This window comes from Bison bison, unplaced genomic scaffold (assembly GCF_000754665.1).
Source record: "Bison bison bison isolate TAMUID 2011002044 unplaced genomic scaffold, Bison_UMD1.0 scf7180017864470, whole genome shotgun sequence".
NCBI lineage: Eukaryota > Metazoa > Chordata > Mammalia > Artiodactyla > Bovidae > Bison > Bison bison.
In genome coordinates this window covers 2,596,963-2,610,833 of record NW_011495031.1, presented here as the reverse complement: position 1 = coordinate 2,610,833, position 13,871 = coordinate 2,596,963, and the positions used below count along the sequence as shown (strand labels likewise).

General features: G+C 35.5%; 1 protein-coding gene across 2 annotated transcripts in view; it reads right to left on the bottom strand.

Moving 5' to 3' along the window:
- Positions 1-1,728: 1,728 nt before the first annotated feature.
- The window catches only part of LOC105003538 (YY1-associated factor 2), a 54,960-nt gene continuing 42,817 nt past the window's right edge, over positions 1,729-13,871 (bottom strand). For both annotated transcript variants that reach the window (XM_010860763.1, XM_010860764.1), the window contains 3 exons: positions 12,112-12,232; positions 3,911-4,063; positions 1,729-3,113 (listed from right to left, as the gene is read on the bottom strand). In XM_010860763.1, coding sequence (XP_010859065.1) covers positions 2,876-3,113; positions 3,911-4,063; positions 12,112-12,113 — 393 coding nt within the window. In that variant the 5' untranslated portion in view covers positions 12,114-12,232 and the 3' untranslated portion in view covers positions 1,729-2,875. The remainder of the gene's footprint in view (positions 3,114-3,910; positions 4,064-12,111; positions 12,233-13,871) is intronic.

Here is a 13,871-nt window from a genome sequence, read left to right as displayed (position 1 = left end):
GAGGACTTTTGTCTAAAAAAATGGTAATAAATATGTCAACTTAGAAAAGCTGAGGTCTTTTCTTTTTAAATGTTTTCACTTTGTCTATAATCACTATAATTTTAGGAAGCATTTAATAAAAATAAAACCTTTAAGTTATTAAGTCAACTATTTCTGTGTAATATAAAAGGTTTTAAGAATATGTATTCTTGTACGCCTCAAATTATATCTTCACTCTTACTTATATCAAAATAAGCTAATAAACTCTGAAAAACATCCAAATGCTCTTTTTGTGTAGAATTTGGCTAAAAGAATCCACTATTAAAACCACAAGGTAAATTGATGAAACAGAGCTAAATATATACCTTAAGCCCAGGCTCTGAATCTTTTTGCATACTTGAACATTAGAGATAAGTATTTATAGAATTGGGGTCTGTCTCCTGGTTTGGAAGTGTATTTGAGGTAGGGTGAAACAAAGGCAGATAAACGTAACTATAATTAATGAAAGGAAAACAAAATGTCAAAGTAGCCAACTCAACTCATTTCTCTTGTCTCATAATACATATCATCAAGTTAATTATAGAAAGACAGCTCATCTGGGATCAGAGCAAACATCTGGTGTAAAAATTCAGTTTAACCTGTAGAACACAATTCCTTTCAGTCATCCAAGAAGGCATGGAAATAATTTTTGTTATCAAAAAAAACCCAAAAAGCATTATGTTTCTGTAAATGGGATTTTACCTATAAAGACAGTTAACGGCTCACCTTTACTGAGCATTGGGTATGGATCAGGTAATTATTAAGAACTGCATATGGATTGACATTTAATCCAACAACACTACGAGCTAGACATGATTATCATTATCCCTGTATACCAAAGAGGAAATGACCTGGAGTGACTAACTCAAGCTACCTTAGGTTCTACAAGAGATTAAAATGCCAGACACCAGTTAGCACTCTTCATTTCCATGCTGCAGTGTCTCCTTACTATTCACACAGATGACTATGCTCCGTTCAGGTAAAATCCCATCTTCTGTCCGATTATTCTCTCTTGCAGTCCATTTAAAATACATCTAGAAAGTATTTGATCATCATCAGAAGACCCAGTACCTCCAAAGAGTAGTTCTAACTTAAATATTATAATATTTTCCCTAGTACAGTTAATACTTGCAATTTTTACTATGTCTAAAAAATGAATATATATGCATATATATAAAACATTTGAAACATGTGAAAAAGAATAAAATTTAAAAATTTCATGTTTTAAAAGAACATACCAGTTATTTGGGGTTCCACTGGAAGTATCTTAAAAACAAAATTCTTCCACTTAACAACACTAAAGAATGAGGTATATAAATGTTTTAATCACAGACTTTTACTGTATGCAATTAACTGTATTTCACAACTTGCATCTTACAAAAAGACAGTACCATAGTGCCTGTAAAAAGTACTGCAATTAAACAAAAAGTTACATTACCACATGAAACCACCAAATATCACAACTGTCAGAGTCTACAGTTTCCTTTCTTCAAATGCGATCATGATGTTTTTATGTGATATTTTGTATCCACATTATGATTTAAAGTTCATTTATAGTTCAAAAGTCTCCTACAGGTAAATATGTATTAAACAAATGGCTAAGAGAAAGCAGGAGACCCTAGAATTTAAGAAGTACTGTGTGGTTTCTAAGTTTGATTTTTAAAGACAACATGAAACACTTTTATTAGTTGCAAACAAAAATGCAAAATCTGTAGTCATAAAAATATTTTATTGGTAAATTTACATAATAGTAAGTGGGGCTGTAAATATTTTTTTAATTTTAGGATATTGATAAATGCATAAACTGGCAAGTGTCTCTGAAAATAGGGTACTATAATTTTTATAAGAATTGTTATATTTAATAAAGAGGCCAATTAAGCTGATTAAATATTAGTTATTTCCTGGTTCTGTGCAACAGTTCCCATTTGTGTATTAATTAGATTCATACTCCTATGACCCTGGATAAGTCTGGGGCAAGGAAACAGTGATAAAACTATTATTAAATTAAAGCTTTTCCAAAATTGCAGCTCTTAAAATTACAGCTTTTCTTTTCTGTTTTCGTCAAATGCTTATAATTACTTGAATTTTAATGTTCTATACAATACAGAAAATACCAGTGTTCAATGACAATAGCACTAAACCTGAATTATAAAGCTACGTAATCAATGTTTTATTGTTTACTAGTCTGCTAGTAAACATTACAATAAATGAATGTTTTGAAAGATAAGCAAATCCCCCCAAAACAGATAAAACCTAAAACATAATTCAGAAACAATAATTTAGTAAAATGTGTCAAAAACATTGGCAATGGTTCATACAAATTCTTTATTTAATAACAATCTTCCTATTTAACCACACCAAGTACCAGCAGGTGTATTTAAGAGGATATCCATTAAGAAAATTCTGTTGCAGCAATAGTTGATTAAGTTGATCTTTGACTTGTATACATATAACTATTTGTTTCACAATTCTCAAATAATACATATTTAGGCAGCTTGCACTATGTTATAAAAATTTAAATTCGTTACATGCCAATAGTAGAGAATTCAAGAATTATGTGTTAGAATTCACTAAACTAAAAGTGAAAATAGACTTACCAATAACACTGCATAATGAATAACTCAACCACATTTTCATGGCAGCTTAACTGTGGAGACCAAAACATTAAGTCTGGAAATGTTTGGTAGGCACAGATTGCAATTAAAACCTAACGAATTCTAACAAATTTCTATTTTAATTAAAACGCAAATCATGGATTGTGCACGAATATGTTTGTCATGAAAATGTGGTACTTCTTGGCATAATCTGTGTATTTGCATGGTATGACAGAAGTGATGGAAACTGGAGAAAATAGACTTTAATGAGATTCTCCATTCAGTGATGAGGCTTCTCCTCTGGGTGAAGACGACCTGGACATTCCCCTCTCTGTGTTATCAGAGCTGGAGCCACTCTGACTGTGTTGATCTGCAGAGGCAGCACTAGACGCAGGCGGGGACTTCGTTTTCTCCTTAAAGTCTGTAATAATGACTGTCAGATCTCCAACGGTAACTTCCAAATGTTGAGCACTACTCCGATCCACATTTTTCAATCTTGGCCTAAACACAAAAGATAATAAAATTTTTAACTAGCTTTTCTCTCTACCAAGTCTCTGAGCATGCAGTGCATATTAAATTAAGTAAAAATGACAAAATAAGTACATCTATATTTAAAGCTCTCTATTCATGTGTAACTAAATGCAAAAATATAATTAAATGCTTGAAATCATTAACATTAATCAAGCCAATCATTCATGAATCTTCCTCAACATGACAAAAAATACTGGGAGTAATGGTCTCCTACTTGTGCTTTTATAACTTTATCTCAGTTTGGCAAACAGCTTATCAATTTTACTACAGTAAAGATTTTAGAACAGCAGTCACAGCTGCATCACAGAGGAAGCTGACAGCAGCTAAGGCTGAGTCAGATGGAGGGCTGCCACTCCAGTGATGCGCACTTACGATAAGGGCATCGTGACTGTCTGCTCTGCCAGGACCCAAAACCATTCCGATTGGTTAGAATTCATGCAAATATCTGTTCAGTATTGTGAATATCACTCCTGGCTTTATGAGTGAAAAAGAAATAGTTCAAACACAAATGTCTTTTAATCTAGTAAAACAAAAACAAAAAGCAGAAAGTGTCCGCACACTTAAGCCTGTATTTGTGGCCTCCATATTTAATTTCTAATATATCTTCAACTTGAAAAAATACTTTCATGACGTAGTAAAACAGATGAAATCTTTTATTTCTATATTATATATTTCATATTCTACTTTATATATCAGTGTTAAAAGACAATATTAAATGGTTAATTTTATTATTTCAAAAGTACCATTAAAACACTCTTCAAATTTACCTGGTTTTCTTATGACTGTTCTTTTTGCTAGTTGTTTCCTTTTCACTTTTTTCTTTTTCTACTTTATCTTTTTTCTCTTTCTTTGACTGTGTAGGGGGTACAAACTGCTGAGTAACCTGCTGTGCAACCAACTGGGAGACAGGTCGAGGTTTCCTGTGTGCATGTTAAAAACAAAGGTTTTTTTCTTACTATAATTTAAGAACATGATTTTTTATGAGACTACCTCAAATTATGAGAATAGATATATATTGTGATTTTCACATATAAAAATTTTCATATCTAAGGTAATTCAGATGTGCAATTTAACAGATCTATATATGTATATACACACACACATAATTTCTTTCCTAGTCAACAAAAATAGAACTATAATAACAGTTCAAAGTTATCACCCAAGATATATAGTCAAACAATTAAAATGTAACTGTCACATAAATTGACATGAAAATTATTAAAAATGTATATCAAACTGTGCTCATGGGGAAGCAAACATATAAACAAACATGAAACTTTTAAATTAAATTTGAAAGTTTACACTGAAATAAAATCTAAATGTATCCCTCCTCTTTCAGAGAAGGAAATAGCTCACCATCTGTGACAGTGGCTATTCTTTTCTTTAAAAATCATTCGTTTATTCATTCAGTAAATTTTCTCCTTATTGTTAAAGTCTTTAAGTTTCCTTACCTATCTAGCCACAATTTCACTGTGCTTTTTTAACCTTGGAGATCTTCTCAGTCTTTTGAGACTTGCCTAGCTTACTTATTAAAAATAAATAAATAAATGTATTGAGAACCTACTGCAAAACTGTACCAAGAGAGATGAAATGTTGCCTGACTACAGCCTTTGGTACCAGTTGTCACTCTATTAGCCCAGGGTCAAGGATCCCTCCAACTTTATGGTACAGTGTGGGAGGCTGAGGTCAAGATTCAAAGTTAATAGTCTCTTAAAATGAGAAAGACTACTAAAGAGGGGAAAAAAGATGGGAGAACAAAACAGGGAAAAGTAAGATAAAAATAAATCATAACAGATGGTCTACAAACAACAGTAATCTATTGCCTGGAAAATCCTGACCCTCTTTTGGTCAGCACAGCTATTAAAAACATTTTTTCTCCTCTGTTCTTCTAAAGCAAGACAAAATAGAAACCAAAGAGAAAATACTGCACAATCTAGCTTTCAAAGCTGTAAGGAGGAAGGAATCCTTTGAAGGAGGAAACAGGAAATGCAGTATATAAAACATCTTAATAGATGGATACTGAATTTTGTTTAGAACCAACAGAGTTTGAAGTAAAGGTAGGATATCCAGGAAAGATGTCCAGAATACAGCAAAACCAATACAGTATTGTAAAGTAAAAAAAAAATAAATAAATAATAAATTCAATTAAAAAAAAAAAAGTAGGGCTAACCCAGATACCAGGGTTAATGATACATATCAAGAGTTACATAGATGAAAATATTATTGGCTGAGCTTGTTCAGGAAATAAACTTTAAAAGAAAAAGGACTAAAGCACTGTTCTCAAATTTAAGGTACATCAGGATTACTAGAAAGTCTTGTTTAGCTTGCTTAGCTCTGCTCCCCGGGTTCTGATTCAGTAGGTCTCAGACGGACCCTAAAATCTGCATTTTTAATAGCTTCCCAGTTAAGCAGAAGCCTCTGGTCCAGCCACCACACTTTGCAAAGAAGCTTGAAGGAGTGTAATATATTAACATTACTGCAACAAAGACTTTAAGATGGAGAGCAGGGAGCAGCAGAGAAATGAAAAAAGATATGAAGGAACCTGATAATGCAAAGCTAAGGAGTCTGATTTACTCTTTAAAGATGGGAGCTCACTGAAGAAATTCAGACTTGAATTTTACAAAAATTACTGGCAGCAATGTGGAAGAGAAAGGTACTACAGAGGCAGGGAAAGCCACTTTAATAGATCAGGCTAAAATACAAAGGGCTTGAACTAAAAGGAAGCAGCCGTGGGGTTATTTAAAGACAGAATGAAGAAACAGAGAATCAGGGGACATGGTGACTAATTAAACGTGCCTTTCCCACTTCTCAACCAACATAGTCCCTTAGCAAAACGTACAGAAATTCTTGCTTGTTCTCATGTAACCAGTATTCTGTGGATGAAATTTAACAAAAAATAAAGTCTTAGATGTGGATAAATGCTATGGAAGAAAAAAAGGTAAGGAACACAGGGAGTTTTAAGGAAGGAATTGCAATTTTAATTTCACCGTCTCTTTCTTCATCTAGAGTATAAACTCTACAAAGAAAGAGACAATATCAGTTTTATATACCACTGGATAACTAGTACTAGCATAGTATTGGAAAATACTAGATACCTAATATTTGTTGAAAAATGAATGAATGATAAAATCAGGTTTAACGAGGAAAGGTTTTTGCATTTATTAAAAAATTTTAATTGGAAGACAACTGCTTTACAATCAGCGATTAGTATACATATGTTCCCTCCCTCTTGAACCTCCCTCCCACCCTTCACCCACAAAGATGTTTTTTAAGGAAAGGAATACTGTCTCTATGCATACTCACAGGCTCAACCACTCACTCACTACATAGAAGCAAGCAAGTAGTGAAAGGCAAAAGCAGCAGGAATTAATTTCTCTTTTAATTATTCTAGGGTATGAAAAGAAAGAGTTCAAAGGTGTGGCAGGTTGTATAAAGATTTGGTTAGACTAGTGCCTGGTGAACAGTGAGTCACCTAAAATTGAGAGTCACTCCAAGCTATATAATGCAACTGAGGTGTAGTCATCGTTTCTCTCCCAAGGTATTATGGGTGTCTGAATTTCACAACTTCCTTTATTACAGTTTGTACTGTTACTCCCTTAAACCTAAAACTGAATACAAAATAAATTTATAAAAACTTTAAACTGAATTACAATAAACTGGAAAATTTTAAAAATTCACATTCTAGAGTAGAAATCCTGATGTTTCCATCAATCAATAAATTGACTTTAGTTATTTATAGGCCATTATCACTAACTTCAGATATATAATCATGTATATTCTCTTTATTTAGTGCTGTTTTTAAGCAAAACTGAATATTTTTCTAGGTTTTTCTGGATTCATTATTAACCTCAATACAGTATTTCCCTTAAGACGAAACTGTCTCAATCATGGATTCTCTGATCACTAAGTTTTTAGGAATGTAACTGCTGTGTTGTGGTTAGGTACTTAATATTTTTACAACACCATCAACCACTCCCCTTCCCCATCAGTATCTGTCTCCAACTTGGTACATGTTGCTTACGAGACACAGTTCCTCAGTCACTCCCACTTTTACGTAAGAAAGAAATTAGAAAACTCATTCCCAACTTCATGAACCTTACAATAAAACTGCTGCCAAGTGTTTTTCATAGTTAACAAGTTCTCGCTCCAGAATTTTTCTAGAACCATTTCCCCTTTTTATATGGCCCATAAATCTGAAAAGGAAAGCATATCAGTCAGTAGAGAATGATTTTCTCCATAAAACCATGAGGTTGAGTTAAATAAATCAATATTTTAAAACAAGTTATGAATCTAGATTTCTTCTAAGTGTCATATTCTCAGAGGTAAGAATAAAAATAATAAATGTATATTCTCCTACAAGGTGAACACAACACAGAAAGAAAGACTAGCTGGCCTGGTCAGGTGAAAGACTGGAATCGGGGGACAAGCTCGAAGACCATCACAACAAACTAGAAATGATGGTGCTGGTCGTGCTGGGCTTGTGGATTTTATAAAATTTAAGAAAAGGTGTCCCTGGGGCAAGTGGAAATGTGAGACCAGTGTCGCACAAGCAACCAGTAATCTGTGTACTTGGCACTGTCTGTCTGTTGTTAATTTTTTGTTAGTTTTTAAGCACCAACAAACTTTCTATAGTTGCTCTCTTCTGCCTCAAAAAATATTGTTTTTGTTTTTCAGTAGTTACATCTCTTTCTCTTTTAATCCTAGATTTTCCTATTAATTCATTCTTTTATTCTTATTTTAATTAGATGGTTGATTTTCACTTAAAAATTACATCTTTGCTCCTCTTTTGTAGGATTATTTGATGTGGTACAACTATGGATGAAAGAAGCACAAAACATGTGTATACACGTAGCTTAACTACTGAACAAGCTTTCCGCTGCTCTCTAATGGCTGAATGAGTTTTAAAGAGCCTTCAATGAAGGCAGGAGGAACACAGCTTCTGACCATCTTTTCAGCCTATCATAAACTGACTCACCTTCACCATGCTCTATTCAAAAGAAAGCTCTCCTATCTCCAGAGTCTTAGGTTTAACTGTGATCCATTTTCTACTTAGTGAGAAAAATCTAGAGGAGAGCAGGGGATTTTAGAGGTGGGAGATAGGATATGGGAAGATAGTTAGGATATTAGGGGAAGGGTATGTATATGGTATGCCTTTTTTATGTTCAGCAATTTATCATTCATGATTTTTGACAATAAACCTACAATCCTGAAGGTTCTGTGATCAGGAGGACAAAAAGGTTACCCAGTTAGAAAAACAAGTGCTATCCAGACATATCTCAACTGTACTCTATTATTCACATATGTCATGATTTGATGTAACTTGTAAAATATGGCATTCCAAAATTTTGGGATCTCCATGTCTCCCTATGTATCCATCACAAATAGGTCAAAGAGACTATGTAAAGTTTGACAGGTCTCTTTTGCTTTCCTGTAACCTAAAAATTGATTTCCTGTAACATTAAAAAAAAGAGGAGGGAACATTTCAACAAACATTTATGGATATCTCCTACTCATCAGAACAAAGTACTTTTAGGAGCTGTTTGACTTTTCATGTGGGTAGGAGACTGGTTAATGGTGGCTTGATATATACCGTTTCTAACTATGTCTCTGCCCTCCACCCCAACCACCCTGCAACAAAAATTCTATGTGCTGAATATTACGAAATAAATATTTTAAGCTTGATTAACCTCATCACAAATTAGTTTTGTCGAACTGGATAGGCAATAAATAAGATATAAAGCAATTATTCATTCTTTTCTAAAGGAGGCAACATTATTCATAGCTGAGAAAGATACAATCTGTTGCAAAACACTAAAATACGTATATTGTAAATTGAAGCAATATAATAAATTTAAGTGAGTTAAAAAACTAAACCAAAAATTTAAACTTGTTGCAAGTCTGTTGATACACTGCTAACAAAAGTCCAAAAATATAACCAAGGAAGATTTTATAAAGAAGCCCCACTGTTTGACAAATATATTGCACATCCACACGTGTCAGACACTAGACACGGTGCTGGAGATTCACTGTGAACGAGACAGACACAGTTCTCACCCTCAAAGTGTTTCCTTAATATATGGGAGAGAAGCCACACAAAGGATAACTAAATAAATAAAAGTAACTTTTGTCAAAAGCACCAAGAAGGAAAAAAGGATGTGCTGTGATTTCAAAAATCAGACAGAGGATTTACTCCATGATGGAAGGAACTTTAGTTCATGTTTAAACCATCAGTACACCAAGAAAAACAGCCATCACCATGGACTGCCACCCTCCTCTTTAAAATCATTTTATGAATAATTTACAGAAGTAAAAAACAAAGGAACAGTTAATATTAAAAATTTTAATATTACTAAAAATTTTATAAGACTTTAAAATGTAGTAAACCCAAATTTTTATTCTATTTGAAGGTATATAGACCTGATATAGTGAAGGCAATGGCACCCCACTCCGGTGCTCTTGCCTGGAAAATCCCATGTACGGAGGAGCTTGGTAGGCTGCAGTCCATGGGGTCGCTAAGAGTCGGACATGACTGAGTGACTTCACTTTCACTTTTCACTTTCATGAATTGGAGAAGGAAATGGCAACCCACTCCAGTGTTCTTGCCTGGAGAATCCCAGGGACAGAGGAGCCTGGTGGGCTGCCGTCTATGGGATCGCACAGAGTCGGACACAACTGAAGTGACTTAGCAGCAGCAGCAGCAGCAGACCTGATATAGACTAATGTAACTAATTCCTCATCAGCTTGATAGGCCTAATCCTAGGAACATATCTACCTTGTAAATAGTGACTCCTGATCTCAAATACATCTCTAATAGACTCTGGCTTCTCTTTGCTTCCACGTCTTGCATTGCATCATCAAAACACTTTTAATCTGAAAGCCTGACAGCTCACAATTTTTTGAAGAGGACAGCCATTTTCTTTGCTCCCAAAATATCACACATTGTCATTTCTAGACTAGGTATACACTCCAACCCTTCAGCAGCTGTCCACTTATCAATCATATCAAACAAATTTCAGTGCCAAATATCAAAGATGAAGAAAGAATACTATCACATGTCCTACAGCAAAACAAGATGATTTAGGTTCACTATTGTGAAATATTTCATGACAGAGTCTTTTGGGTTGAATGACTACTTGTGTGAGAAACCATATCCCTTTCTGTTCTTAAAAGACTATTCATGTTATAATTCTTCAGTTCAGTTCAGTCGCTCAGTCGTGTCTGACTCTTTGCCACCCCATGAATCGCAGCACGCAAGGCATCCCTGCCCATCACCAACTCCCAGAGTTCACTAAAACTCACGTTCATCGAGTCGGTGATGCCATCCAGCCATCTCATCCTCTGTCATCCCCTCTTCCTCCTGCCCGCAATCCCTCCCAGCATCAAAGTCTTTTCCAATGAGTCAACTCTTCGCATGAGGTGGCCAAAGTACTGGAGTTTCAGCTTTAGCATCATTCCTTCCAAAGAACACCCAGGGCTGATCTCCTTTAGAATGGACTGGTTGGATCTCCTTGCAGTCCAAGGGACTCTCAAGAGTCTTCTCCAAAACCACAGTTCAAAAGCATCAATTCTTCGGCACTCAGCCTTCTTCACAATCCAACTCTCACATCCATACATGACCACTGGAAAAACCATAGCCTTGACTAAATGGACCTTTGTTGGCAAAGTAATGTCTCTGCTATCTACGTTGGTCATAACTTTGCTTTCAAGGAGTTAAGCGTCTTTTAATTTCATGGCTGCAGTCACCATATACAGTGATTTTGGAGCTCAAAAAAATAAAGTCTGACACTGTTTCCACTGTTTCCTCATCTATTTCCCATGAAGTAATGGGACCAGATGCCATGATCTTCGTTTTCTGAATGTTGAGCTTTAAGCCAGCTTTTTCACTCTCCTCTTTCACTTTCATCAAGAGGCTTTTTAGTTCCTCTTCACTTTCTGCCCTAAGGGTGGTGTCATCTGCATAGCACCTCAGAAGGTGATTGATATTTCTCCCAGCAATCTTGATTCCAGCTTGTGCTTCTTCCAGCCCAGCGTTTCTCATGATGTACTCTGCATAGAAGTTAAATAAGCAGGGCGACAATATACAGCCTTGACCTACTCCTTTTCCTATTTGGAACCAGTCTGTTGTTCCATGTCCAGTTCTAACTGTTGCTTCCTGACCTGCATATAGGTTTCTCAAGAGGCAGATCAGGTGGTCTGCTTAAATCTGCAGAAAAACTCATCCAGGATTACTGTCATACAATGACTTGGAGTCAGAGAGCCCAAACACCGTGCAGCCTAACAAGTATGAAGGTAGGTAAGTTACTCCGTTGAAATTCCCTGGATTTCTCCCCCCAGGGCCCAGGGAAGTACATTCCATGGCCTGGCCTGCTCAGTGTGTCTTCCTTTCCCAGGCTTTCTAGGTCAGATCTTATTTTCGACAGATCAGTTTTTGAGGCTACAGAGGTTTTGATGAGTGTAGCTTGGGAGCAAAACTATTATGTGAGAGCAGAGGTAGAAGAGAGAAAATGATGACTAAATAATGTTGCTAAGGCCATGTGAATGTTTTCACTATGTTGGAGAAATACAAATGAAGGATTTGCTACTATATTTTGAAGTGGTAAAAAAAAAAAGTGAACTAATAAGCAAAATAAATTAGTAAGCTTTATCATCTTCCTTTTGTGCACGTGAATATTTGATGCACACTGATCCTGCTGCTTAGTCGATCAGTCATGTCAGACTCTATGCAGCTCCATGGACTGTAGCCTGCCAGGCTCCTCTGTCCATGGGATTTCCCCAGGCAAGAATACTACAGTGGGTTGCCATTTCCTCCTCCAGGGGAATCTTCCCAACCCAGGGATTGAACCCATATCTCCAGTGTGTCTCCTGCACTGCAGGCGGATTTTGTACCACTATCCACCTGGGAAGCCCTATTTAGTACATAGAACACATTTATATAACAGGTTACTGAAATTTTTAAAAAGAAATGTACATCACATGTCTGTGGAACCCCTGCAGCAGCTCTGTGGAGTGGTGGTCTTTTACACTCTTCTGCAATGCTGTTGATCCTTTTATGGCTGCATTCTATCTCCTCACCAATGGGACTCTAATTCCTACGTGGGAAAAGATCACATATTGCCTGTTTTTCTATCCCCAACAAATACATATACAGTAGATCTTACAGTATTAGATGCTCAATAAATATCTCAACAGTACCAATCATAAAAACCTGTTAAATATGATGCATAAATACAACTATAAATTAATTTTGTAAACACTGATTTAACTAGGTGCCAACTTCCAAGAATTCACTTTCTTGAAAAATTTGCTGATGCCATTTTGCTTCTGAGCCATTTACTTCCTTTTTCATGAAAACGAATTAAAGGTTTAAAGTATGACTGCTTTGCATAAATAGTGACTATTAAAGATTAAAGAGTCCTTTCTATGTGGCTTTCCCCACCTCCAAACAATGAAATAATCTACTCTGCTAATACCAGCACTAACTTCTCAGCAAAACTCAATGCTACCTACCCTAGAGATATACAAATATTTTCTGTTACTATTTCTACAGTAGATAATCATGCAAATAAAATCTTTACAAAGAATCACAATATATAAAACTGAAAGCAAACTAAAGTCTTTTATATATCTTTCTTTATTTTTTAAATTATAAGTATGGTAACACAGGAGACTTAGAAAATACAGAACAAAGTTACATATATTCCCACTATATGTTACAATTAATTTTAAGTAAATTAAGATTTTTACTTGGAGTTTCAATATTAAACTTTCAAAAATTAATAGCATGGATAGAAAAGTAGAAGGGTACAGTAGACCTGAAAAGCACCATGAATCAACTTAATATAATTAAGATTTATACAATTTTCACGCAACAGTAGAATACAAATTCTGTTTAAGTTCCCATAGACTATCAACTAGGAGACACTGGAACGCATCCAGGGACATAAAACAAAGTACAAAAGTTTCATGGTCTAGTAGTGGCCACAGGACTGCAAAAGATCAATCCAAATCCCAATTCCCAAGAAGAGCAGTACTAAAGAATGTTCAAACCACCAGACAATTGCAATCATCTCCCATGCTAGTAAGGTTATGCTCAAACTCCTGCATGCTAGGCTTCAGCATTACATGAACAGAGAACTTCCAGATGTTCAAGCTGTGTTTAGAAAAGGCAGAGAAATCAGAAATCAAATTGCCAATATTTTCTGGATCACAGAGAAAGCAAGGGAATTCCAGAAAAAATCTACCTGTTTCATTGACAACGCTAAAGCCTTTGATTGTGTGGATCATAACAGTGGAAAACTCTAAAGAGATGGGAATACCAGACCATCTTACCTGTCTGCTGAGAAACCTGTATACTGGTCAAGAAACAACAGAAGAATCCTATAGAGAACTGACCGGTTCAGGACTGACAAACTAGTACGACAAGGCTGTTTATTGTCACCCTGTTTATTAAACTTATAGGCTCAGTACATCATGAGAAATGCCAGGCTGGATGAGCTATAAGCTGGAATCAAGAATGCTGGGAGAAATACCAACAGCCTTAGATATGTGGATGGTATCACTCTAATGGCAGAAAGCAAAGAGGAACTAAACAGTCTCTTGATGTGAAGGAGGAGAGTGAAAAGGCCGGCTTAAAACTCAATATTAAAAAAACTAAGATCATGGCATCCAGCCCCATCACTTCAAGCCAAATAGAAGGGGGAAAGGTAGAAGCGGTGACTGATTTCCTCT